Consider the following 26,657-nt stretch of genomic DNA (forward strand, 5'->3'; position numbering starts at 1 on the left):
TTTAATCAATTCTATTGCTCTATGGTATGAATTCGAAAAATTTTATTTTATTGCGACCAAAATAAATCGCTTAGTGCTTTCATTGTTCTGTTACAATTAAACATATTGGAAAATTTAAATTAAAATAAGTTTTGCGTCAATTGGCAACTCACACGATGATTTGCACATTAATACCGTTAGAAAAAAAAATTTCAGTAATAATTACTGAAATTTATTTTTTAATATCGTATTCCTGAATTAAAATTATTTTAATGATTGTAAAAATTTGTTGTGCATGACCAGGCTATTTAAAGTATCAAAAATTATTAAACGTGAAAATATTTTCTACTACATATTTATAATTATAGACCTCAATTATTTATTTAGATAATTATATTTTGTTGAAAAATCTATTATGACTAGTTTATATGTTATACGTAGCGTGATTTTTTACATATTCTCACATATTCTTTTCTTTTCTCTGTCCGAGGTCTCTTAACTACATAATTTACCTTCACATGCATATACAAATATCAGATATCAATATTACCTTGTAGCATAAAGCAAAACCTACAACTACATTTGTAAAGAAAGTCTTTAAAAAAATTATTAAAGCTCATCCTACAAAAATCAATATTAATATAACAATATTGAAAATATTTTTCCATTTTCCATTCTTTTTATCAAACCTAAACAAAAAACAATCTTGATTGAATCTGATCATGCGACAATTAAATTGCTTTAAATATTGCCAAAAATATACGAGATTGTTTATATAGTTTTTTTTTCTGTATCGATTTTTTTGCTTCTGTATTCTGTTCTTCTAATCACAATATTGAATCAGTGATGGTTACTTCCATGATATTTTTAATCTTTGTATATTTTCTACACCCAATTCTAATTATATTTTTTTTCATATATCTATTGGTAAGTTTTATATCGTAATATCGAATTGTTTTGAACAATGAAATCATTTTGAGGTTAAAATCTTTAGATCAAGGTTCATTGCATAAATCACTTTATTCTTTGTACACTTAAGTTTGTCCTATTCACAATAAGAAATATTAATAGTAATAACATTCCTCTAACGCCTTTTAGGTCCTAATACCATAGAATATTTTTTTTCATTATTTAAATACTGAAACGTAGAAATAAAAATTGAGGGTAATTAACCGTGTCAAGTCTATGATATTCGTATAAGTTTACTAACTAATTAGTATATGATATTGCCACACCGCTCATATAATTTTGTATCATTCAATTTAAAAACGACTGTTATTTACTATAATAAACCAATTGTGGATCGTAACGCAATTAATTTTTAAATTATCGTTGGCTCGCACGAACAGATAGACGGACATGGTTAAATCGGTCCCGAATTAGGCATTATTCCAAAAACATATGCTTATATTTTAAATGTTTATATCACAGACCATTATTTCCTAGCGTCACAAATGACATTGCAAATTTATAATACCTTTCGAGCATATGTTCATACTCGTATGAGTATGAACGAGGAGGAAAAAAATTATATCTGACAAATGACATAATACTGGCCCCTTATTATTTAGAGTTCCAAAATTTTACATCTTTAAATTTAAAACGTAAAGTGTTTTAGGATCAACAATACTCAAATGAATTTTTAATTGCATTTGGTTGAAAAACACTTTGGAATTTTTTGAAAAATTTCTTCTTAGCTAACAAATTCCAACTAAAATTACGAAATTCTTTTCTCCTCTTTCGTTTTTTGTTGAAAAAGTTCAAGTTGCTTAAAAGTTAATCGATATACTTTTCTTTTTTGTCACTAATGTCCTTTATTAAGGATATTTCCCAATGGTATTTAGTTTTTTGTTAATATTTATTTCATAGTTCTTTTCCTTGTTATTAAAATAGTTTACCTTGAAATTAGACATAAAACCAAAATTATTTAATTTGTATTTCAATTAAATAATATAAAAATATTTTTTTTTATTTCAATGTCATTGTATTTTAGCGTAGGTTTTAAAATTAAAAAACATTCAACTGTCTTGATGAGCAGAAATGTGCTTTTGGTTGTGCAAAATTCGAACTTTCAAAAAAATTTCCAACAAATTTAATCCAATATGGTTTTTCCCATTTTATAGAAATATTCCCTACACCGAAATTGATCGCATGGTATTTCTAATATTTTACTCCAGCAATTAAGAATACTTTCAATAATAATATTATCTTTTTCATTATAATTGTCTACTATAGAACTGTTCAGCTATTTAAAACCGTGTTGCTTTAAAATTTATACAGTATGTGCACAATGGATTACGTGTACCCGGGCGCATGAAATTTATTTCAAAAGTCTTTTATTTTTAAAATTTAAATTTAAAACAAACTGCGTACATTACCTTCGATTCAAATATAATATACACTTCACAATTTATTTTTTTTTTTGAGTTTTTATGTTGTAACCTCAATTACACAAACTATACCGAATGACTTTCTAATAATTTACCACTATCATTTATCGTATATACTATACACAAAAAAATAAATAAAATAAAAAGGACCAATGGAAACCATTTATAAATTACCTGCTTTTTTGAAAGTCATATATTATTTTCGTCTTTGTGTATGTGTCCTAAATTATTGTGCTTATATTGGACAAAGCATAGGCGGCAAATTAATTCTTTCTGAAGATTTTAATGATGGGTGAACCCCTAAATGTAAACAAACGGTCAATTTGACTTGTTTTTGGTCATTAATAATAGGTAGATGTTAAGTTTGCATTTAGAAAAATATATTCTATATTAATTAGGAAATTCTTGAACAAGAACCATTATTGAAAACTGTATAAATTTGTAAATTTGAGAGGATAAAAATTCTCTCATATGACAAGAAATTCAGCTTATAAGTTTACACTATCTTTTGAATAGATATCTATTGAATAGATATTTTCGGATGCTAGAGGCACTGCAAACCAAAATAATAAAACAACCAGCTAATCATAGAATTTGTTTATTCCATCATTTCAATATTTCAGCAGCTTCAATGCTTCACAATTCTTGTTGAAAAAACTGAAACTTACGGAACTCTAGCAATTTGTTGGAGTTGAAAATTGCTAAACTAATTTCCGTAACTGAAACTTACGGAAATTAGTTTAGCAATTTTCATGTTTTCCATAAATGACTTAAGTGTTAAAGTCTTATACTACTGAGAAAAGAAATAAAACTAAACCACACATTCGTTTTCAATATTCCCTATTTCATTTACTTTCCGCTAGAGTAAATTAAATTTGATTTTATTTATTATTCCAGAAAAAAAATTCCATTTTCTCCAGTCCCATGCATAGCTAATATTATATGAGTTTGTTAAAATTTTCTTCTATTTTACAAAATTTCATTTTATAACCTTATTTAGAATTTATAAAATAGAAAGTAAATAGATATTTTTATTTTTGTTCTTTTTTCTGTAATGACATTGTATTTTATCTATATGGAATAAAATGATTTATTCAAACTCTTAAACTTATACTTATTGTTTCCGAATCATTAGAAAATTCAATTTTTTGGTTAAATACAGTCATTTGATTCAGACCAATTCCGTTCCTGTTCCTTAAATTGATCCTATATATATTATTTAAGTATTCCACAATAATATATGTATTGTGTATGTATGTGTTTGTGTATGAAAAAAAATATCTGTTGTACTTTGAATTCTACAAGTTTGAAGGTAACTTAAAAAATTGTTGGTAAAGTAAAAAAAAAAGTTGTGGTATGTGTAAATGTGTTATTGAGAATATGTAAATATTTTTATATTAAATGAACAAGTTTGTATAACAATATTATAGAATTTTTTTATTATTTTATTTAATTTTTTTATGTTTTTTTTTTTTTTGGTTTTGCTGGTAAATTTCTTTTTGTTTAAGAATAAAAAAAAGTACAGTAACTCAAGACAATGGTTTAAGAAAAAGCACATTTTATTCTGGAATTATATGAGTGAAAATCTGACAATTGCTTTGGATTTAAAGGACCAAATCAAAAAAAAAAGCAAATAAATTTTTGTAACCTCCTTTTACTGTTACGATATCCTATGTTCGCCATTGAAGATACAATATCATCTCACAAAATTTTTTAAATAAAAAATTGTAAGCATTTCCAATATATTTAATAGAAAGTATAAGCCAAGAAACCAATTTAATCAAGAATTTAAATTGTCTTCATGTTTATAAGAGATTTTTTCAGTTACCATTATGATCGGAGGGGCTTATTATTAGAACCTAAAATAAGTTGAAAATAACTTTTAAAATTTAAGGCTGTTATATAAAATATATTAGAGTTATAGTTCTCCCTGAATATTAAACAACTAAATTTTATTTCTAATGGACAGAAAGACATGCAGATTTAATTTAAGGTTCTAAAATATGTTAAAATTGTGATATGATCGGACAGAAGGTCAACTTATTAAGATAATGAAAAAATTTTTTTACCAAAATTTGTTGCATACATTGCATACATTTAGGGGAACCATATAAAATATATCGGAGTTTTTGAAAACAAAAAATTTTAAAAACTAGAAGTAAGCAGCTCTAACGTAATTCGAATGGAGGAGTTAAGTAGTAATTAACAAGGTAAGATTTTTATATTTCTGAAAATGAAATTTTTTTATTTGAACTTTTTCAAACGGACAACACATGGATTCGACAATCCTACTGAATAAAATTAATAGAAATTTTTTTTTTTCTTAAAATGTTCTGAAAGTTGTGAAGTTTTTCTTTGGTAACAATTTTTTGTTTTTCTTTTAATTTCTCTTATCGAAAATGATTTTAACGAATAATTTACAAAGTCTTTTAAAAATGTTTTTTGTCTCGAAATTTGGAAAGAGAAACAAAATACAAAAACAACTAAAAATTTACAAAAAAAAAAAAATTTACAAATTTCCAAGAAAAATTTTTCTTCTTGTCTACACGTTCTACACACAATGCAGGAACATTATACACATGTATTAGAGTCGAAGCCTTCTTATGTATGTGCCGAAATATTTCAAAAAAAAATTTAAAAGTTAAACGAAACGTAACAGAAATGAAGCAAAAAAAAAACTTTTCAAAATAAAAAGTTTATGTTTTTTCTTTTGTTTGTTGCTTTCTCATTCTTTTTATAACACCCTCAATTGATCATCTTTTTCATGCTATAATATTGAAAGAACACTAAAATTGTATTTTTTTTTTCCAATTTCAACAACAATTTCAACAATAAGAGTACAAAATGAAGTTAAAATGAAAGGAAAACAAAAATTCAATTCTTTTGCGACAAAAGAAGTCTTTAGAAATTTTACATCTTGTTTCTGGTTCATTTTGTTTTCATATAATCAATGTATATAGTAAGAATAAGTAACTTAGCTATTTAAGTTTAGAAAATTTGAAATATTTCTTTAGAACTTGTAGTATGGTCTCTTTTATATGCATGTAAGAGGAGTAAAATACCACGTTTAATTGAAATTACAAAAACTACAACTCTTCTTATATACTTTTAAATTAAAAAGTGTTTTAGATAAAGATTTTATGAATAATAGGATTCTGGTATTTTATTATTATGAACCATCTTAAAAAATTTGATGAACTTAAATCAAATTCCTTCGAGATAGCGTTTAAATGGACGGGTGGGCAGACAATTTTGGACACACATGGCTAAGTTGATCCAGAACTCAATGTTGTTCAAAAATATATAATTATGCCTACATCTCAGACGTTAATTTCTCACCGTTACAGATGGAACTCAAATTTATAATATGATCATATTTTCGTACATTTATAAACTTGTGATGCCTTCAACACATAAGCGACCGCAAGATAATGGTTACCTGCTAGCCATCAGATACAAATGAGCAATTAAGAATGAGGAATTAAAATGTGAAAATGTAACTTTTGTCCGCATGTACATGTTCTATGGACGCAAAGTATTGATAGTTATATATGTAGGTAGGAATCATAAAATTTTCCAATCTACTGTACCAAATACACAAATACATGATAGGAACTTTTTTTAAAGCGAATTGAAATCCTAATTTTAAAAATATGGTCGAGACAAACGAAATATTTTTTTCAAATAAAATAGGCTATAGTAAATGGAATATATAAATCTGCAAAGACAGCATGAAATTAAAAATAATATTGATTTAAAATATGGTTTTGGAAAATGATAATTACTTTTTAGAACTGTCTAATACTTAATTATAACGTATATATTACTTTCTTACGGATTTTAATACTGCCCAGAGGGAAAGCCATCCATATTCTACGCACCCTTTTTAACATCACTTCTGATTTAATATACAATAAAATTATTAATAATTTCCGATTTTAACTTCAGCGATAAATGAGCTCACTGAATATAGCCTTTCATAATTTATTTTCACTTAAAATCACAATCAAAATATATGACATAACTTTAAAAGTTTTTGTTACAAATCAATTGTTGAAATATTTATAGCAAGTTCGCATTTCTTCCAACCAATATGATATTTAAATTCGCTTTACAGAAATTCTTGTAAATTTGCAAATATTTCCACTAACTATATTTTATTTTTACCGACCGTATTGTGTAAACATAGTAGGGAACTTCTCCATAGTAGGGAAGTGTAAGTAAACTATTTTTAGCAACCTGTCGGTCCGTCGGTCTGTCGGTCTGTCGGTCTGTGTGTGTACGCGTGTATCTCAGGTTCTGCTGAACCGATTTTGATGAAATTTTATATGTAAGTTTATTTCCACCATGGCACGGATTGAACAACTTTTGGAATATTGATATAGGCCTGATGGCCTCGGGAACTGCACTTTTTAGCGAGCCTGTTTTACATTTTTGAACATTTTCAAGAAAGTATTCAACCGATTTACTTGAAATTTCATATATAAGCTTTTCTCGACCGTCCGCAAAAATTCCTAACTTTTGGAAGAAATCAGACATCAGCAACTGGACGTTTACTACGAGCCAAATATACATTTTTGCGTATATAAAGAGAAATAATCAACCGATTTCATTGAAATTTAATATTTGAATTCCTCGTATCAAAACAATGAACATATAAAAAATTTTTGGAAAGATCAGGGCTCGAAAACTGATCTGCGGGCCGATTTTACATTTTTCACCATATCTACGGAACGAATTGATGAAATTTCTTGAAATTTAATATTTGAGTTCTGGTTAACTGGCAAGCATTTCTGGGAATTCGGGTAGCATAAAGCGAAAATCTAGTAAGAGCCAAATTTACATTTTTCTAGGTATGTTTACTATAAGCTTACTAATGTCCTAAAAATTGGAAAGAAGTATTTAAAAGAAATTTTTATAATATTCGTTATGTGCTGACCACATCAGATTTTTTTTTCTCTCTTTTGGCAAAGTAAATTTCAGCACATTACAAATATCTTCAATAATAAAACGAAATACAAAAAACAAAAGGATATTTAAAGCTTAAAAGAGAAGGTCAAATTCTGAGAATAAATTAAATGTTTAAATTTAATAACTGTTTTAATTCTACGTATTTAAATTTTGAAATACCCATGACATGGCCAAAGACATATACTTTTATTCTCCCTCTGGAAAAAAAAGAACAAAAACATCAAAACAACAGACCGCTAGAATTTTAACTTAAACCTATACCATTTAAATTTATTTTTAAAAGTAGCGAAAAATAATGATATACGATATTAAATATGAGAAACAAGAAACAAAAAATGTCCTTTTTCCCTTTTAATCAATGTTATTTGATGTTTTTTTTTTCTCCTTTTTGGCGTATTATGAAAGACTTAAATAACTTTCTTCTTTTTTTTATTTCACATAAATAACAGGGGGATTATTGCGATTATCAATATATATTTTATTCAATTAACATTTTTTCAATATTACCAGGATAAAAATCTTTAATTATTTAATTTAAAAAAAAAATTGTTTTTCGAAAGGGATTTAATAAAATAAAAAAAAAAACTAAAACGCATAAAATATAATATGTTCAGTTGAACGGAAAAGGTAATGGCTATTTCGGAAGAGCTCTGCCAGGGCTGCGGCAGGCCAAAGAGTGTCTGGGAGATAATGACCAGAAGCGTTTTAAGAAGATTATAGAATTAGGTAAGAATCAGTTGAAAATTCTCACGGGGATCCTGTTGGGTCACTGTAGAATTAGGGGGCACCTCAGTAGGTCTAGAAAGTGGAGACACTTGCAGATTCTATCGGGAGGAGAACTTCGTACACCTTCTGGGAGAATGTAATACAGGAACGAAAATATTAGGGGAATTTACTCTCACAAAGACAGTGTTACAGTCTTTCGCGCTTCACAAATTGCTTCAATTCATCAGCAGAGCAATTCATCAGCACCTAAGAGGGACACTCAGGGGGGCACAATAGATCCTTATACGAGGTTGCAGCGCATTGCTACCCCGGTTGTCCAAATCTATAATCTTCAATGTAGGTACTTATTATCCTTAATAACTGATAACTTTCTTTTTGTCTCATTGTTTAAGCGCAATGTGCATTTCATAGTACTTAAAAAACTTTAAATATTTTTTATTTCATTACCACTACATAAAATTGCCAAATTTTTCGAAATATGAAATAAGATTAAGTGTTCGTTATAAGATAATCTTTAGTTAGTTATAAGATAATGTTTTCTGCATTTTTCGTCTTATATCTAAAATAATGTTCTTCGTGCATTTTCGGAAAACAACAAAATGAATATTGCTAGTTCGTGAATATCGAAATGTAAGATCATTGACTAACTTCGGCGTAATTAATAAATTTTGTATCCAATTAAGAGCAAGCAATCTAAGCAGTAAACTCCTCTCTAATCCATTTAAATATTGAAAAGTTTCATGAAAATATTGTATACAAATTTATATCTAACTTTGATAATGAAGAGTAGTGGCACTAGAAATAGGGAGAAATTTTTCTGTTTAAAAAAGTTTGACATAATCTAGTTTAAGATGAAACGAAATTTGAAAAGTTTTCCTAAAATCGCGTTACACAGATCGTAAAATATGTTGTTCCTTATGAAGCTATGAAATTTTGGAAAAATTTTAAGTTACAGGACTAATGAATAGTAAGATATGTGTATTAAATCAATAGACTTGTAGAAAATAGACCTTTATTGTGAACATTAAACAAAACACTCTTTTTCATTTGACACACACTCTGTATATTTACTTTACCCAATACCGTATAATTTTATTTTTAAGTAAAATAAATTTTTGTCCCTTCTACACCGATAAAATCTTTATTTTAAAACAAAAGAAAGATCTTGAAAAACAAGAAAGAAGAACGAGCAAAAAATAAACCAAGTCCTTTTTTAAGGACAAACATAAACAAAGACAAAACACTGAAAAAAATTAAAAGTGTTTATTTCTTTCTTACCTCTCTTATTGCAATAACTAGTTGACTTAGAAACAATATGAGGGGCTTTCTTTATACAAATATGTATTGTACAATTTAAGCTACCATTATGTCAAATACTTATAAGTTCAACAAAAGGACAAAAAAAATACCTTCAACCATGAGGAAACGAAAAAATTCTATGTCAGTTTAAAACCAGTCATTTTATTATACTTTCAATTCTTATAGGAAAAAGAAAGGAAAGAAATGTAAGAAAGGAGAGTTAGAAATTTTATAGGTATGCACGGTAATATTTTAATTAAAATAATGATTTTTTTTTCTGTCTCTCTCTTTCAATTTCCTTTAAAATTATACCTTACTTTTGTATATTAATTTTTTGCTAATCAATTATGAAGGCTAATTTTTTCTTAATTTTTCTGTTCCATTTTAAATATTTTTGTGATGCGTAAAGAAACGCATTTTCTTTTTTTTTAACCTTAATAAATTATTAATGTTCTTAACGATTATGCTATATAATATTTTTTACACAGTAAAATCCTGGTTTTATGAACTTTTTGAAATTTATATTTTTTGTATACAGAAATTTTAAGACAGGAAGTTTTCCTTAGTGATATAACACGTGTAAGATGAGTATTGCGTACAAAGTAAATAGGTACGTCATGCAATTAATTTCATATGCCAACAATAAATTAATCAAATACTGCATTTAACTTTTAAGGTCTCCTTTTTCGTATAATAGAATTTTCAGGTTTTTTTAGGTCAGTTTAAAATAAAATGAACTAACAACTTTAAGGAAAAGCAGAATAGCTCAGTTAATTTAATTTCGATGTGAGTAGGTACTTTGTGATGTGAGTAAGTACTTTTTGAAAATATAATTATGTATACAAATATATTTTTAATATATTTTATATATTTTGTAAAAATTATTGGAGGTAATAAAAATTAATAAATTTTTATTACCTTATTTAATTAATAAATTAAAAATAATTTATTTACATAATAAACTTACCTAATATATGAACGGCAACAGCGGGTGGCATTACAAATATACCAACTAATAAATCAGCAACGGCAAGACTCATTACAAAACAATTGGTAACAGTACGTAAACGTCTTGTTGTTATAACAGCTAATATAACTAATGTATTGCCAATAATTGTAATCACAATGAATGTAAAAAATATTGTTAAAAGGCATAAATTTTTCCAATTAAAATGATCCGAATAATGAAAATTTGAATCATTAATTGTTCCTTCTATTGTTGTAGTAGTTGTTGATATTGCAGTTGCTGTAGCAGTTACCGTTGCATTTATATTTATATGTGTATTATAATTATTAGATATTGTATAATTAAAATTACTTAATGTTGTATTTAATGTTAATTCAAATAAATCATTTGCTGTTGTTATTTGTGTTCCATGTAATGAATTTGATGATGACGATGCTGAAGATAACGATGATGTTGATAATGATGATATTGATGACAAAGACGAAGATGATGATGATAATGATGATGTTATTTGTGATGATGAAGTAAAATTTGTAAATGGTATAAATGTTGTTGTATCATATAGAAGAATATTACTATTATTATAATTATTATTATTATTGTTATTATTTATGAGATTATTGTTATAATTATTTGTATTAATTGTACTAAATATATTATCCATACTAGTCATATCAAATACTGATAAATCATCAATATTATCATCATCATTAAAATCTTCATTTAATGTATTATCTAATATTATTGTATGGAATGATTTTTCTAATTGTAATTTTTGTTGCAATTCATCATCTTCTAATTCTTTTTCACGTTCTTGATCAATAATAATTCCTTGTTCATGCATTATATTACTATTACTATCATCATTATAATCATTATTATTTTTATCCATTTCAATAGCAGATATTGTAATGTCTTCAATATTATATTGTCCTATTCTATCCGTTTTCTGATATTCATATTGCCCTATATTATGTAATTGTTGTTGTTGATGATTTAGTTGTTCTTTATTTTCTTCAATTTGTTTTAAATGTTTTATGGATGGAGAATATTCTGTTTGATTTATATTAAAATTATCTTTTTCCGTATAATATTCATTTGAAAAATTATCACAAGAAAAATTTCTTGATTTTATAGAATATTGTGGTATTGTGGTTGCGGTTAACGTTTTATTTGTAATATCTTTATCTACTGTCGTTATTGCCACTGAAAATGTTGATGATGACGACGACGACGATGTTGATAATGATGATGATGACGCAAAAATTTCCTGTGCATATGAAGAAGACGTTGATTTTGTTGGTGGTAATTGTTCTGATGAATGCGAATATGATACTGATGATGGTAAAGGTAATGATGATGACGATGTTGGTAATGATGATGATGATAATAATGTATCATTTTTATAAAGTTTTGTTAACGAACAATCATTTTTATTTATTTTAATATTATTAAGTTTTACGTGAACACTACTACTACTATTACGTATTCTACTGTCATTATTATTAATTTTAATACTGTGATTTTTTATACTATCATTGCTACCGCCACCACTAAATAACAATGATGTTTTATTTAAAAAATTCATTGATATTTCAATTATTATTACTAATTTTATATTATTATTAATTTTTAAGTTTGATAAGAACAAATATTGAAATTTATTAAATAGATGAGATTCAATTTTAATAATTGCTATTGTTGTTATTGTAATTATAATTACTTCTACTTTTATTGTTGTTGGTATTATTGTAAATAAATGTTGTAATATTAAAAAAATAATTACATAAATTATTGTAAAATTTTCAATAAATCGAACGTAAGTGATGTTTAGCTTTTGATTGTCATTTTGATCATAATGAAAATTTTTCATTTCTATAACAATTCATGTAAGTAAGAAGAAAATAATTTGCAATTTTTTTTTTATATTTTTGTTTTTTTTTTTTTGTTGCTGTACTTTCAAATTGGTTTCCTGTACTTAATTGCTGTTATGCTAGTCCATTTTGCATAGTTTTATCTAAATTTATTTTGAAAATTTGCATAATCCTTGTGGTTTTTCATATTGATGCTTTTAATATGTTTGTATGTAGAGAACAATTAAGCGTTGTAATTTTGATGAGGGTTTTGCAAAAAATTTAATTCTAAAAAGAAAAAAAATATCAATAAAATATTTTTTTTATTTAAAAAGTTTAAATGCGTTTAATTTAAATTTATTCTTAGAAGGTTACGAAATTTTATTTTTTGAATTTATTTTTAGCACTTTCTCAAAAAAAGTGCTTATTATTTTCACTTTTTCCGTCCGTTCGTCCGTCCGTGGACAAGTTAACTACTTTTCTACACCCTTAAAGATATAAAGCTAAAATTTTTTATGTACACAGATTTTTACCGCAACTTATTTTAGTAGAAGAAAATTTTTGTTAATCTCACCCGTACCAAATTTTAAAAAATCCATTTTTCATCACTATTTATTGAAACGATACCATAAGCATTTTTCAAATATTGCGATCATAGAAAAGTAGTGGTTGATTTCTTCTACCACGGCTTTAAAATCAAAATGAAAATTAACTGTTATCTAAAATCTGTTTTTTTTCCAACTGTTTTTCTTCTAGATGATAATCTGTAGAAGCTTGAACTTTTATTGGAGGAAAACCCAACTTTCACTGGAGGAAAGTTTTTTTTAACCTACATTTTTACCCTCTTAAGTTATGCTCATTCGAAATTTACAAAATTTGAAATTTTAACTCTTAAATTTCCGAAATTGCTAGCTTTTCTAAATTTCTATGAATACAAAAAGCTAACAACAATTTCCGAGCCATCAAAATGTATAATTATTTTCCTCAACTCACGCAATTAAGCCTTGAATCCAAGTATTATGTTAACGTCTTTAACTTTCAATTATTTTTGGTGGCTCACCCTAAATGTAACATATGCAATTTTTGAAATATTTCGATATATGAATGAAAAAGCAGTAGCTATTTTTAAAAGTAGTATTTTTAAAACCAGTAGTTGAAGGGGAAAAGTGCTACTTTACAAATCATTGGTTTGACCCAACTTTATTTTGATTATTTTTTTTTTCCTTTTGTTGTTAAATATTAAAGAATGGATTAAGTATTGAAAATAATAACGGAATCTTTGTACTTTCAAAAAACCTCACTTTTTTGAGAGAGAAAGAAGTGTGCGTGAATTTTGTACATAGGCATTATTTGTATAGTTGCTTATAATCAGAATAAAATAAAATAAAAGAAAATTGAAAGAATAAGTGATGTGTGATGAAAAGTAATTTGTTTTTTTTTGCGTTCCCAAAAAAAAATTTTATTTTGAATTTGGATTTTTTTTTTTGCTTTTTTCCTCCTGGTGTTTTCCTTCTTTTCAGAATGACTTTTTTATAAATTGCATACATACACGTTTATAAACATGTAAATGTAATTTGTTTTTTACGTAAATTGAATTTTAAAAACACCTCAAGGCGTAATCTAATATTTTATTCTTTGGATTATTGTTACAATAAGAATCCTTAAATTTAAAATTATTTTCAAAACAGTTTTATTTTCCAAAAAAAAAAGAAAATTACAAATATTCGGTCTTTATGACTTTTACATATTGATCACAAAATTTTTATATTTTTAAGATGCCATAACAATGTTTATTAAAACTCAAACTTTTTCTTTAAATGGAGACATGACGGATTGAATTCATAAGAATGTCCTCCATTACGCATGTATTCGAACCGGTACAGATATGCCGTTAACACCATAGATAGGATTTGTATATAACTACGCAGCCATTTTGTTGGAAATCGAAACTGGTTCCTATCTCTAATTTTTTAACGAAAAGCTTAAAAATATGAAAATTATTTAATAAATTTATAAGTAAAACATAAAGTTACTCTTAAATTCTATATTAAAGGTACTGGAAAACTGGACGATTTCAATTAATTATTTTCGACTACTTGCATTAACATTATATAGTTATTATGTTAATTCGTACATACGTGCATATTTCCAGGCATTTCTGTATAAAACATTTCTTTTTTTTTCTTTATTTCATTTTATTCTATTTTTATATTTTAATATTGCATTGAATTTAAGTATTCAGAGATATTAAAAAAAAAAATTAAAGCAAATTAAATTTCATAAAAATACTAATGTCTTTTAAATATACAATGAATTCCTTTTAGTTTATTACCAACTACAACAAACGAGGAAAAGAGAAATATGTATTTTAAAAATACAATGAGAACTATTACAGTAAGAAGTGTTCGATAAAAAGTTGCTACCATTATTTATTGTAGTTTGCTGTTATTTCCAAAATGTGGTTATAGGAAATAAAGACAATTTTTTCAATATTTTTTCACTATATCCATAGTATCTTTTATGATTTATATCCTAATTTACATAATTATGACAATTTCAACAGGGATAGTTTTCCGACTATATCGACCTTCCAATTCATTCATACAACTTTCTCAGTCTTAAACGCACACCGACCTCACATTCACACAATAGATGATTTACTGCAGTCTCTTACTCCTCAAAGCAAAGACTGTTGAGCAAAACTCACGCCAGAACTCTAAATAAATTTTTAATTCAACACTATATATAACGAAGCAGAATTTGAAACAGCATATAATATCAAATAATATACTTAGTTTATCCCAACACAGAGTGATATTCCAAAATCAATCACTAGTCCTAAATAAAGCTATAAAATATAATTTAAAAATTTTTTATTTAAAATTCCGAAAAATAAAGAATGGAAATACTGAATGCTTTTAAGATATGGCAATACAAAATACTCTGTATAAATGTTAATAAGAGATTACTAAATTTTAGTAGTTCATTTTTTCATATTAAAACTAAGTTGAACTTGTTGGGTTATTAATATTATCACCATATAAAAGTCATTTTCATGCTTACTTGAAAAATTGAATTGACAACTATAAGAAAAATTCAATTTAAATGGAAAAGCAAAAAAGAAGAAACAAAAACTATAATTCTGTACCCTTTTCATTTTACTTTATACCTAAATGTAGAATGCAATAAAATATCCGGAAAATTTACATTAAATATCTTGTAAATTGAATATTTCAATTTAAAAATGCTTCAGGTTCATTTTGCTATTATAAGAACAGCAGAGATTGAATTAACAATAGATATCCTTTTTCTGAAAATCATCATAATTCTTTTTAGATATTTTGTTCCATATAAAAATTTTTAAATCCCTCTAATAATGAATTAGTATATGTATAACAAACAGCATCAGAGAATAAGTTTACATTTCAAGTAAAAAACAAAAATACAAAAATAAAGACAAAAGGTTTTAAAAGATTTTAACAAAAATGTTTTTCAAAATGAATTTATATATGTAAGTCCATTGGAAGTTTCATTTTTGATTTAACTTAATTTATAATGTAATGTCCTTGAAAAAAAGGAGCTGAAAATTGAAAGGTTGATTTTAAAGCAAATTGCTTTGGAATTATTGAAAACTTTATAAATTGTCAGGTTTAGTTAAGTTTCCCTCTAATTAATCCCATATATAATATTATACTCGAATAGTTTCACGCTCAAATAACTTGTGAGTTAAGTTGTGTGTTAAGTCTTTATATTTTATCATGTTTATTTCATCTATTAACGTTATTTTGAAAACAAGAAGCGATTCCCTCTCACTAACAAAACTAAAAAATTATCATGAGACTATATGTACTTCCAATAACCAATTAAAACTCAACGAATGTGTTCAAATAAAATTACAACTCTTATTTTAGGAAATTTTTGAAAAAAAAAAAAACAGTGTGAGGCCTCATGTCCGGAAAAAGCAATTCAGAAGGAAAAAAACAAATTTAATACAATTTTATGCACTGTAAAGATTATGATTAACTTATATTTTATGGATTTTGATAATTTTAAAATAAAAATTACAATTAGGCGGCTCGTATTTACGCTTACAATTTACTAGACTCGTGATCATGAAGGCCACTTGCATTTTAAATAAAAACAAAATATAGTATGATTATGTGGTGTACAAAGAAGAAAAGTTTATTGCATTAGAGGACTAGAATAATTAATAATAATAGCAAAAATTCCCTTTCTTCAGAGTTCACGGCAATTCGAGACGTATTATAGCCTAGTATTTATATAAATTTTAAGATTGCTTAAAAAAAATTTTTTTAAAGAGCCAGATCCATAGAATCCTCCGCCCTCAGAAGAATCAACCAAAGCTTTTCAGAAGTCAGCTAAAGCTCCTGACATTTACATTCGACAGATCCATAGTTCGTTAAAAGAAAAATGAACCATGTTCTCTATCAAAACTGGATATAAGAAAAGGAGATGGGCAACTGTCTATGATTATGATGTAAGATTATGATATTAATAGCGTACATTTAAATTTTCTAAATTAACCTTTACAATTTTAATTTAATAAGTGAACCACAATATCTCTTTGTGGATATTTTAGACATTTTTAAATTAAATTCTTTAAAAATTAGTTTTAAATAAATTATAATTTGCACGAATAATATTTTAAATAGATATATGTTACGTTGTATTAGTAATTTAGTAATAGATATACGTAATTTTTAGAAGGAATTCCAGTTAAAATTTTTATCACAATTCATTTAGCGACAAAGAAACCATTATATGCTTTACTCGAAGTCATGAGTGAAAAAAATTTAGCTTCTTTTCATACTTTTTATTTTTAATCTTAAAAAGATAATTTGCGTTCTTTTTTCAATTTTTTTGTTCTCTCGTTTCTTTAATGCTAATTTTTACTCTCTAATCTCAAAATTCCATTAAAATCTATTCAGATTCCATTGCTTTTGAAAATTACCTAAAAGACAAACTATTAGATAGTCATTGTTTCCTTTTATTTTTTTCTTTTTGTTTAATAGAAAAAGTTTTGGGGCAGTCTTTTTGTCCATTATCTTTAACATACTTTTATTACTTTCTATAATTCATTTTATTTATATATGTACGTATACCGTTCTATTCATTATTAAAAATTCACTTACATATTTTTCTCTCTTGTAGTCCCTAGCAAAAGTAATAATATAAAATGACTTAATTTTTTTTGGTTTTAGATAAAATTCTAATTTTCTTTAGAATTAATATTTAAACGAAAAATTTTTCATTTGAGCCGGAAATTGGTTGAATTTTAATCAAAATACTTGGAAAATATCTGGATAGGTAATACAAGAAACAAAACGGAAATGAATGTCATCCTATATACGTACATAATATATAGAATTTTTATTTTTATGTTTTTGTTTTTATATTTTTTTTCTTGCTGTCTACCTATAATTTGTGTAGAATAAATTCAATCTCATTCCAATAGATTTAATTTTTTACCACACAATTGTATTGACTTGCTGTCGCAAGTTTTTCTAATTTCATTTTTGAGTTAAATGATCTTTTGATTAAAGTAGATTTTGTAAACAATAACCAAAAAAAAAAAAATAAAAAAGAAAAGAAGAAAAATTATTAAATATAAAAAGTTAACGAACAAAATATTAATTGAATTTTTTGCTTAAAACAAATTTTGTTACAAAAATACAGAGACGCAAGTATTTTTCTCCATAATTTCCCATACTTTTCGAGTTAGTTTGTCTTCTCTATATTGCTTTTGTTCTATTTCTCTCAACATATTTGTTTAATATATTATATTTTTTTCATAAAGTGTTGCAAATGATGGTAACATTCGATTCGGCAGAAAAATAAAAGCAAAAAGCGACACAACAAAATACAACAGCAGACAAAGACGATGATTGAAAAGAGAAAAACGAAATTTTGTGATGAGAGAGTGATAAGAAATTATTATGATAATATTTGCAAAACAAAAAAAGAAAATTTTATACACACATAATTGCATGTTATAATAATATTTTGCTATTAAACATGATTTTCTATTCACCACACTCTTCTTTTTTTTTCTAAATATTAAAGTGAAAATAATTTTTGAAATACCAATAGAAGAACAACGAAAGAAATGAACTATCCAGACCTTAAAAATTTTATCTTTTAATTTAACTTAATTCGAGTTCTTCTTTTAAAATTTCATATTGAAAATTTTAGAAATCGTATTAGTTTTAACTTGTATTCTAGAGGTTAAAACAACGACAACTCTATTAGTATATTATAATAAAAAAAATCCTAATCAATAAGAAATTGTACAAGATAAAATAGTTTACTAATTGAGTTTTGAATTATTACAAATGTAAGATGAATAAACCGTTTTATATGTTAGAGACACACTAGTTTTAATTGAATAGCCAATAGTAAATCCTAAAACTCATTTCATTCAGTTGGAATTTATTTTTAAACATCTTATAAATTTTATAACAATTTACAGTCAAAACTCTTCAGATCCCTATATTCATCCTAATTACACATACATAGCAGAAATTTGTTTCTTTTTCAAACGTGCTTTCTATATTTTAATATTTTAATCCACTAGCAATTTGTGCTGAATACAATAAAATTCTTGAATGTTTAAAATTTTGTGTTGTTTACACGCTGTCATCATTAGACCTTTATTTCTCTGACTAAATTTATTCTAAAAGAAGACATAACACACTATTTGAATTAAATCTATGATTTTCTTTAAATAATATTCAATAAATGAAAAAGTTGAAATGAACACAATAATAATAACCATTATAACATAATAACAAGAATATGGTCACTCTTATATTATTAAAATACCCTTTCCTTATAAAACCCTAATACCTCACTTAAAATTATTGTGTATTTAACAAATCCAAAGAAGAGAAATAATATTAAAACAGTTGAAAAAAAAAAACAAAAAAAAAATTTATCGAATTTCTTTTTTATTTCACTCTAACACACACAATATTTGTAAGCATATTGGAATAGCACAAGTGTTTATGCGGTAGCAATGGTAGCTGGCGGTTAAAACAAAACTTTCTGTATAATTTAATTTGATTTTTTTTTTTTCGGTAATAATATGTAAATAGATAAAAAGTATAAAAAACACAATGAAAAAAAAAAATATTAAAAAAATCTTTACACAAAGAAGGATAAGACTTAAATGAGGAGATCAGTTGCCATGATGAAAAAGATAAATACTATAATGAGTTTTTTTTTTCTCTATCTCTTTCTGTTTGCATTAGAAAAACTTATGAATTTGTTTCTTTTTGTTTCAGCTTTGTTTTCTCATCTTCTTATCTTACTCTTTGTTTTTTTTTGTCCGACTTTTTACATTTTATATGCGAAGCCTTAAATAAGTTTTGAAAAAGCAAAAATGAAATTGCAAAATTATACATGGGAATAAGTTAAAAAGGGAGCAAATAATCACAAAGCAAGTGTATATTATTATACATATAAATATGTAGGTATTATTATACATACAAATATGTAGGTATGTACATACACACAAGCAAATGTTCTGATTTATATGAGTAAGTACTTTTTTTTCTTGTGATTTAATATGTAAATAATCAAATTCAATTTTTAAATGGTGTAAAGTAAATTCACTCAGGAAAGCAACAAAAAGAAAAACAAAGAAATTGCAATAAAATGTATTTAAAAAAAAAAAGTTTATCAAATAAGAATTTAAGTTGCATAAATGTAAATGAATAAATTAATAAAATTAAACCACGCTTAAGATTTTTAAGGATTATGCTTTATTGTATAATATATTAGACATTTTAGTACAATGACGTCAGAGTAAGTAAAAGCTTATATAAGTTGTGTTTCTTTCAAAGGAATAACAAATACTTGAAAATTTTCCCGCAATATTTGGAACTATTAGCAAATTTTAGCCAGTTTTATATTAAAATTCTAGAAGTAGAAACTGATCTTTAAATTTAAATATAATTTTGTTTACTAATGTAAAGCCCTCTACTAGAATTAATTGTGTGCACTTACTACATTTGAACACAACTATATATTAAGAGCATATTATATATATAAATAAAATAGAACGAAACGTGTATAACAAAAATTAAAATTGTAGTTAACCTAATCGTTCCGTATGAAATCAATATTTAATTTCTCAATTTCCATCCCAGAATTTGAAATGTATAATTGGAAATTTTTATTTAGAATAAAATAAAATTACGTAGATGGAATGCAATAACAGATTTTTTTTTCAAAAACTCTTTATAAAATCTATCGAATTTGTTACAAACTCATAAAGTCGCATACAACCTATTAACCTATGTATGCAAATGTGAAACGCCAAATTGACATTTTGATAGACTTCACAGATTGTAAGAAATGTCAAATCAAACATTTTCATGAAACCTAATAAATTTTATTGAACTAAAAACACTTTTTTCTAGATACTTTATAAAGATTTAGTTTACACAAATCCTGAAAGTATGCAATTTTTTTATTTTTTATAAAAAGTAAAAATTTCACTAAATCGAATCAATTTACTTAAAATAAAAGATAATTGATATGGTCAAAATTCAATAAAATATTTTTATATCCCATAAGGTGTTGTTAAAACATAATCTTATTTTTCCAGCTTTGATCCAACCGATTGTACCAACACATTAAGATGAAAAACTAAAGTGAAAAAGAAATAAAAGGAAAAAAAGAAAAATCATTATGAAGAAAGGAACAAGTGATAATGAAATTCTCGAAAAAAAAGAAATCAAAACAATTTTAATATAATTTGAATTTTTTTTTTTTGTGCACTTGTGTTTTTATAATTTATAATAATAGTCTTTAAATACTGTTAAACTTCTGCTATAAGTATATAAGAAAATAAAGACAAAAAAGAAATTAAGTGAATATTAAAATATACAAAACAGTCATTAGAATAAAAATTTTTGAGCTACGGTATTACCAGATAGGATTTTAGTATATAATGGAAAACAAAAATTTTACAAATTTGTTTTATAGTTGACAACAACTGTATCTTGAAAAATTGAATTATTCCACAACTTTTAATTAAATTGTGTGATTCAATAATGTACATACTCCCATTTCTTAAGAATTGGAGTCGGTAAATTGCGAATGGCGGGCAATATGCATCACTTAACAACTTTTCGCGTGGCCCAGTAAACTATTTTTGGAAATATAATGTCAATATAATTTTAGGAAAAATCAATAGAATTTAAAGTGCTAGAATGTGGCGAAATGTGGACGGGAGAGAATAATGAAATAAGAAAATTTAATCATCATACTCATAGAAAGAATGATACATAGAAAGTTTATCATTCTTTCATTTTTGCTAATTAGCTGCTATACGTTCATATGAGCATTTTGAAAATAAACATGATCAAATTTACAACTGCAATAGATAATAGAGAAATACATGCTACATTTAATTAACTGTTAAAACACTTCATATTTTATCTTAGGCAAAATGAATAGAAAATCGGAATTTAAAGAAAACATGACTTCAGATTATTTTTTGTTAATGATAATTCAAAAATTTTATGCTTGATTTGTAAAGAATTTATAAGTGTATTCAAAGAATTTACAATACAAATCGTCACTACGATTTGAAATCCAAAGTGAATATGATAAAAATGAATTTCATTTCTATTTAGGTGATATTTGAATATGCGACTAGCATTAAAATACTTTTAAAATGCCCGGCCACCTGAAAAAGTTTGCTGATCAATGCCTTCAGAGATTCAAAAATACGTAAACTTCTACTCGGAAACAGAAATATTAAGAAAATTTTTAAAAAATATTTCCGCTATAAAGTTAATATGAGATATAAAATTGCTATAATAGTTATTGCTATAATAGTAACTGCTTATACATAATTCATTGTTTGACATTCTAAAAAGTTTCAGAATATTTTGAAAAACAATTTTCTTTCTTTTAATAAAAAAATGAATTTTAAAGCTTTTTTGGAAATGCGATAAATTTTAAAGAAATTTTTTTCTACAATTAAATAAAGCTGTTTGGCGGTAAAATTGAGGAAAGGAATGCAAAACTAAACAAGGATACAACTTTAATCTAACAATTTATTAATTACTTATGATTTCCAACTAATAAAATTTAATTACTAAAATCTCAATATGAATAGAGAATAGTATACGGATTTGAAAAAAACAAGCTGTTGGAAATTTCAATTTTTTTCTGCTATAAAGTGTGATAATTTTTGAGGGCTAGAAGACAAGGCAAGACAGCCGGCAAAAAAGCTAGAAAGTTATTTATTTTAAATTTAGATCCAAAAAACTACGAAATTTAATTTCTTCTGAACAAATTATTACTCACTTACGTTTTTATTCAAATTTCTAAAAATCTAGTTTTAAACATAATAATAATAAAGTCAAATTCATATGCTCTGGAACAAATTCAACGATTGCAAAAATTAATATAGTCAAATTCAAAGAAAATAAAATCAATTTGAAGAATCAAAAGTTACAAACAAACCATTTGGCATAAAATTTTCATTTTAAACACTTACTCATAACTTCATTAAATTTCATTTAAATTGTTAGAGTTCTTGTGCGTTCTTCTTCTTTGATGTTTTTTTTTAAAGAATTTTAATGATTCCTGTTGACAATTTTCATTTTAAAAAAAATCACAAATAAAAAAAATTTTTTTTAAGGTTCTTTTATCTTTACTCTTCAAAATTCAATAAGAATTTTTAATGATTTTTTGCTTTTTATATGCAAAATACTAAAATATACACATATATATATATATATATATATTATATATATATATATATATATATACGTTTTATATGAAATGGTTTATTAATATTTAAAATATATTTTCTCCAAAAGACAAATTTCTGCTTGTCATTTACATTAATCGCATTCGTTTCTGTCCTCCGGCGATAATTCAAATATTTCAGATACATTGATAAATAACGGCCCTGCTCATATCATTTGAACTTGTAATTTTTGCCAATTGAGTTAACACAAAATTATCACATAGTCATAAGGTTTACACTTAAAATAAAATTGTTTAGTATTTTTGAGATTACTTACTTTGAACTCTCGTTCCGATAAATGTAGCGTAATATATATATAGAAACTTATGCATGAAAATTTACAAATTTGATTATAGATTTCAAAATTATAAAACTTTTCGTGCTTAAACACTAACTGGTTTAAACTTAATTCGGAATCGTGTTAAATATTAATAATTTCAATTGATTTTTGTCAAATACTTGTCACACTTTTTCACCTCCTTATTATGATAATGAAAGATTTTCTTAATTCGAACAGTAGTCTTTTAAAACTTCAATATTACAAGGTGAAGTATAATTAGTTGTGGTATAGGACAATAGGTCCTCTCCGCTTTGAAAACGAAGAAACGGTAGAGTACTTAAAGTGTGAATGTAAGGCGGTTGTTCATCTGCGACTGCGATGATTTGAAAGAGACTTTGTAACCACGATGGAAATCTCGCAGCTTGATGTGGATACTGTAATGCAATTTGTCAGGGGCCTATGTATAATTCTAATGTAGGTGAGGATGGAAATCATAAAAGACCCTATGGGTCGACGTACGAAGGGCCGAAGGGCCTCGATCCGAACGGGCTTTTCCCCCGAAATATAGTTAAGCTATAATATCAAAGGTAAATTTCCGACATGAATGAATCAAAAGTTATTGGAACTGGATTTACAAGAATAAGCACAAGTCAATATTATTTCTTAACTTTAAAACTAGAAAAATTTTCAAATAAAAATTATTTTGAATGCCATATACCTTTTCTTTTTAATATTTGTGAATTTATAAAATAAAAACGCATTAAAATTTGCATATTAATATTATTTAATATTAAAAATTTACAATTTCTATATAAAATATTTTTTGTTATATACACACAGCTGCTATAAAGGAACATAAGGTAGAAATGAAATTGGTTTATATAAAGTAAAATTAATGAATATATTTTTATAAAAATCTTATTTTTATGTTAATGTAGATTTTTATTAATATATTCCGTGCCGCAACCTACATTACAATTTAAAGATAACAGGATTCAATATTCCTATTTGATACCTGATGGATGATATTTTTAAATATATTGAAATATAGCTAAATGTATGTGTTCACACTATATATGTACATATGTATGTATACAAACGTTGTGTATATGTTGTGTATAATATGCAAATACGATATGGTTTTTATTGAAATATTATTAGATTAATATTTTTAATTTCTTTCACATAAAACAAAAAGTCTGATGTGGTCAAAACATAACCGATCGCAAGATTTAGTAAAATCATTCTTCTTTGAAATTTTAAGGATACTCGTAATTATCTTTTAGTTAATAAACCTATGAACATGTTAATTTCTTAGATCTTAGATTGCTCTTAGATTGTATGCAGAAGTTATATAATAAATTTCTAAAAATTTCTTCAATTAGTTCCTTAGTAATACTAAAAAATATAAAGTCGCCTCGTAAAGAGTTAGACAAAATTAATTTTATACAAATTTTCATCAAAATGACTTCAACTAAATTTGAGATAGACAGTCAAATCGGCAGGTCTACCTTTTGCTAAAAATAGTATATTTTCGCTCCTCTGCTATGGCGAAGTACGTTTCTACCAAAAACTCAATCTGCAAAATTCGGTGCTATCACAAAACCTCTCTTATTCGCAAAATGGTCGAAAAAAGAGTAAGTGAAAGTGAAATATGAATAAAACCTACTTGATACTTAGTACATTTCGAACGTAATTCCAAAACAAAGCAACGTATCAGAAATTGATGTTTCAATCTGCTGTCCTTCCTTGTGATAGATTTATTGTCACAATTTGAAATTTGCAAGATTTATTAATTCTAGACAGACTGGATATTCTTCAAAATCCCTCAATGACTTTTAGTATTGTGGAATGCCTCATTTTTACTTTGTTTTTTGAAGATATCATCAATATTTACTTTAAGATTTCAAAGAACCAACTTTATTGTCTTAAAAGGCGACAAGAATTTGGAACTTTATGCAAAATCGCTATTTAACATGGTAGAATACAAAAATTTAGTTCTTAAAGACAAAAAGAAACAGCATCAAACCCAAAAAAACACAACATTTGAACATTTGGGTTTGAACTAGCACATCACAATTGAATTTTGAATATTTTAAGTGACTGAATACTTAAAACTTTTTTACAGATGTGTAAAATAAAAAATTTATTGTACAATTAACGCAATAAAAAATTCTTTTTGATTTCGCCGAACTCTAAAGTCATTGTAGGGTTAAATTTAAAATAGGCAGTTATAATAGCAAGCCTAATTTTTTTCCAACACCTTTATTAATATTATTAAAAGGAAATGTGCTTATTTGCAAACCGTAATCTGATGTGAATTTATTTATTTTTCAAAAATATTTTATACCTTTATATTTGCTGTATAGTGAATTAAAATATTTACGAAATGGAAAATTCTTATTTACATAGCTAAATTATTTTATTTATATTTAAATATTAAAATAAAATAAATATTTTAATTACAAAATATTAATTTTTATTTATTTTGTAATATTTTAATTACATGCAACAAAGCAATTTTTTTTTTAGATTGGAATTTCAATCACTTTATTTAGCTAGCCTGAAATTTATATTAATTTAGGTCAAAAGTCTGTTGAAATTAATTAATTTCTTTAAATCTAAAAATTAATTTAGAAAATTTTCAAAAAATTTCGAAAAAAAATGCTTTTTCTTCACATTTTTAACCAACAAATTATCATTTATCAAATTTAACAAAATTCCATTTTTCGCTCTTCATTTTTTGAATCGAATCCGACCATATGTCAACTGTTTTTTTTCTCATATCCTAAAAGTATGAAATGATCATGAAATATTTTGTTGTGTTATAGGTCTGTGCCGGAAAAAAATTTTGTTTTCTTTCTGATGCTTTTTTATAACCTGCACCTTTGTCTTAGACTTATCTTAGTATGGAGTTTTTAACGACTTGAAGGAGTCATTTGCGATATGAACATGTATATATATATTCTTGCTCACCGTAAAAATCTGGGTTTATTTAAACATGTCCTTTCGTCCGACCTATCGCAAGATAACTCGAAAACGAATAATTTTCGACACCAAAATTTCACAAATTATCTTTTTCCTGCCAAGGACGACTGCTACTGTAATCGGACGAATTCGGACACCGGGTTCGGGTAGCTGCCACACAATTCAAGAAGTTAATGTTAAATTTACCTGTTTAATTACAATTCACTTGCTTTTTTTTTATTATAATTTTGTTCACTTTGGAAATTTTCATTAGTTTTCGAAAATTTTTCTATGCCTTTATTCTTTCATAATTATGCACAAGTTTATTAATGAAGTAAAAAAAAGTTTAATGTAAATCAGAAATATCCTCTTAATATAGCCTTCACAAAATTAATAAAAACTTTACTATTTGGTTATTGTACCGTATTAAATT

General features: G+C 25.4%; 1 protein-coding gene across 1 annotated transcript in view; it reads right to left on the bottom strand.

Moving 5' to 3' along the window:
- The window catches only part of LOC129609541 (uncharacterized), a 132,066-nt gene that overhangs the window by 23,702 nt on the left and 81,707 nt on the right, over nt 1-26,657 (bottom strand). Inside the window, exon 2 of the mRNA XM_055521514.1 lies at nt 10,333-12,473. Within this exon, the coding sequence (XP_055377489.1) occupies nt 10,333-12,205 (1,873 nt within the window). The 5' untranslated portion in view covers nt 12,206-12,473. The remainder of the gene's footprint in view (nt 1-10,332; nt 12,474-26,657) is intronic.

This window comes from Condylostylus longicornis, unplaced genomic scaffold (assembly GCF_029603195.1).
Source record: "Condylostylus longicornis isolate FDR11 unplaced genomic scaffold, ASM2960319v2 ptg000040l, whole genome shotgun sequence".
Lineage (NCBI taxonomy): Eukaryota > Metazoa > Arthropoda > Insecta > Diptera > Dolichopodidae > Condylostylus > Condylostylus longicornis.